This window comes from Benincasa hispida, chromosome 7 (assembly GCF_027475165.1).
Source record: "Benincasa hispida cultivar pf3 chromosome 7, pf3_genome.v1.1, whole genome shotgun sequence".
Classification (NCBI taxonomy): domain Eukaryota; kingdom Viridiplantae; phylum Streptophyta; class Magnoliopsida; order Cucurbitales; family Cucurbitaceae; genus Benincasa; species Benincasa hispida.
Window position 1 is genome coordinate 18,012,277 of NC_143484.1, and position 2,243 is coordinate 18,014,519.

General features: G+C 28.8%; 1 protein-coding gene across 1 annotated transcript; it reads right to left on the reverse strand.

Annotated features, from left to right (window-relative positions):
• Positions 1–528: 528 nt before the first annotated feature.
• LOC150034973 (MLP-like protein 43) lies at positions 529–1,373 on the reverse strand. The gene is made up of 2 exons (XM_090315680.1): positions 1,125–1,373; positions 529–1,044 (listed from the first exon to the last, which is right to left on the reverse strand). Exons 1-2 carry the CDS (start codon positions 1,366–1,368, stop codon positions 782–784), a joined length of 507 nt encoding a protein of 168 aa, XP_090171806.1. The 5' UTR covers positions 1,369–1,373; the 3' UTR covers positions 529–781.
• Between the last annotated feature and the right edge of the window lie 870 nt (positions 1,374–2,243).

Here is a 2,243-nt window from a genome sequence, read left to right on the forward strand (position 1 = left end):
TAATTTTGCATCAAGACTTATATGTATTTAATAATGTAAATTTTTTATAATTATTCTTTTCATATTTTAATGCATGTTATATTTTTTTTTATTTTACATCATCAAATTATATTTAAACTTATAAGAGAAAATATTAGAAAAAATACAAAAAACGAGAAACAAGAAATGATTATCAAAGAAGTTTCTATTTTATTTTATTTTTCTTTTAAGAAAGAAGAAACAAAAATAATTATCAAATATATTCTTATTTCTAGTTCTTAAAATATAAGAAACGAGAAACAAGAAACAAGACACAAGAAATAGAAACGTTATCAAACGGATAAATATAGAGATATAAGAGCTTTATTTTACCTCAAGAAAATTAGTACATAACACTTACTGCAATTTTATTTCATGTTAATAAATTAAAGATTTTCATCAAGCAATATAGTTCTTCTTAATTTACTCAAAGAAAATAAAAGACAAAATGAAAAAGAAAAGAAAAGATAGACCCTTTAGAAACTTCATAAATGATCTGCAACCAAAACGTACCATATCCAAATAAAAAATATATATATTATATATAATTTATGTTCACACAACGATCTGCTTCATCCATTATTCATAGGATAATCCTTTTTTACTTTTCACGTCTTTAATAATAAGCATATATAGAGAAATACAAGAGAAAGTATATACGTAAAAATAGACTTCATAAGAAGTGCAACTCCAAGATAACACGTAACCAACCATAATTTAGAATGAAGGAACTACCAGGTTCATAATGAGGCACCAAAGGTTGTCATTTAAGGTGAGATTCAATATCCTTCGTAACACGATTCATGAGGTCGAGATATTTGTAAGGATAAGGGGATCCATCATCAAGTTTTTCATATTCCAAAGTCATAATAGCCAAGCTATGCTCGAGATCTTTTGGTACAACTTGATATGTTGCCTTAAAGGTTTTGTAATGATCAAATACATCTCCTTCCAGTCCAATCAAGATCATTGTAAATTTTTCATTTTCAAATTCTACTTGCTCTTTGAAAATTTCATCCTTTCCATCTAATCAAATCAGATAAAAAGAAACATAGTAATTGATTGATTAGAATAAGAGACCATTCATGAAAACAACTAATACTTACCTACAACATATTTCCATATCTTAATGGAGCCATGGCCATGATTGTCCCAATCACCTTCATGAACTTCCACTTGTTGGAAGATTGTTGGAGAAATATTTGGCACATGAAAAGCTTGCTCTTTGAAGACTTTGTAGTATTTTTCTGCAGATGCATTTATTTCTAATTCACTCACAAGCTTTCCAACAAGAGACATGATTGCTAACCTTCTTTTACCAAATATACTCACAAACACAAGAATACCCATTTCCATCACCTTTTTATACAGAACTCTAATCATTAATAATTATACTATTGATTTTAATTACATTTAATTACCTTTTCTTGTTTCCTTTTTTGATGGGGACACAAGGAAGCAATGGTGCTGTCATGGCAAACATCATTCGTTTTCACAAGGAAATTATACACTTATCTTCACACATATTTTATGTGGTCTATAATTTCTAACAAATAATTGAATATATCAACAAATATAATCCAATGGAAAGTATACACTTATCTTCACACATTTTTTATTTGACATTACAAGTGTCCTAAATCTATATCTCGTAGTTTGTATTTTGAAAGAACAAATTATTTTTTAAATAAAATAATAGGTATTTTATTTGACATTCAGACTGCGTTAATTCATACAATAAATTAAGATCCAATGTTATGTTATATCACTTCAGCATGTGGTAGACATACAAGTGAATCATGTTAAAGTTATAACTTAAAAAGTCTGCAGTAAATAGGTAAGGTTGGATGTCTTATCTTAGAAACAGTACGGATATGATTCACTTTGTAATTGTTACATCTAAATGTTATAGGTAATATGAGTCATATTGTTCGTGTCGAGATATGTGAATGGGGGTATCCTGTATAAAGATTTTATACAAGATCGGACCACGAAATGATTGGGTTCTCTTTCACTAGGATAACAATAGGCGACTTGACCTTAATCCTAAGAGAGTTGTGAACTCTTGTTTATGAAGACAATCCTTTGATGTGTATGGGTGAGAATGGTCGTGCTAGCCAATACAACAAATCTACCATTTTGTGGATTTATTCAAGTAGGAAGTTAGGAAGACACCTACACAAGAAGGAATTCAATCTTTCCCGATCATATGGAAAGTAGATAAA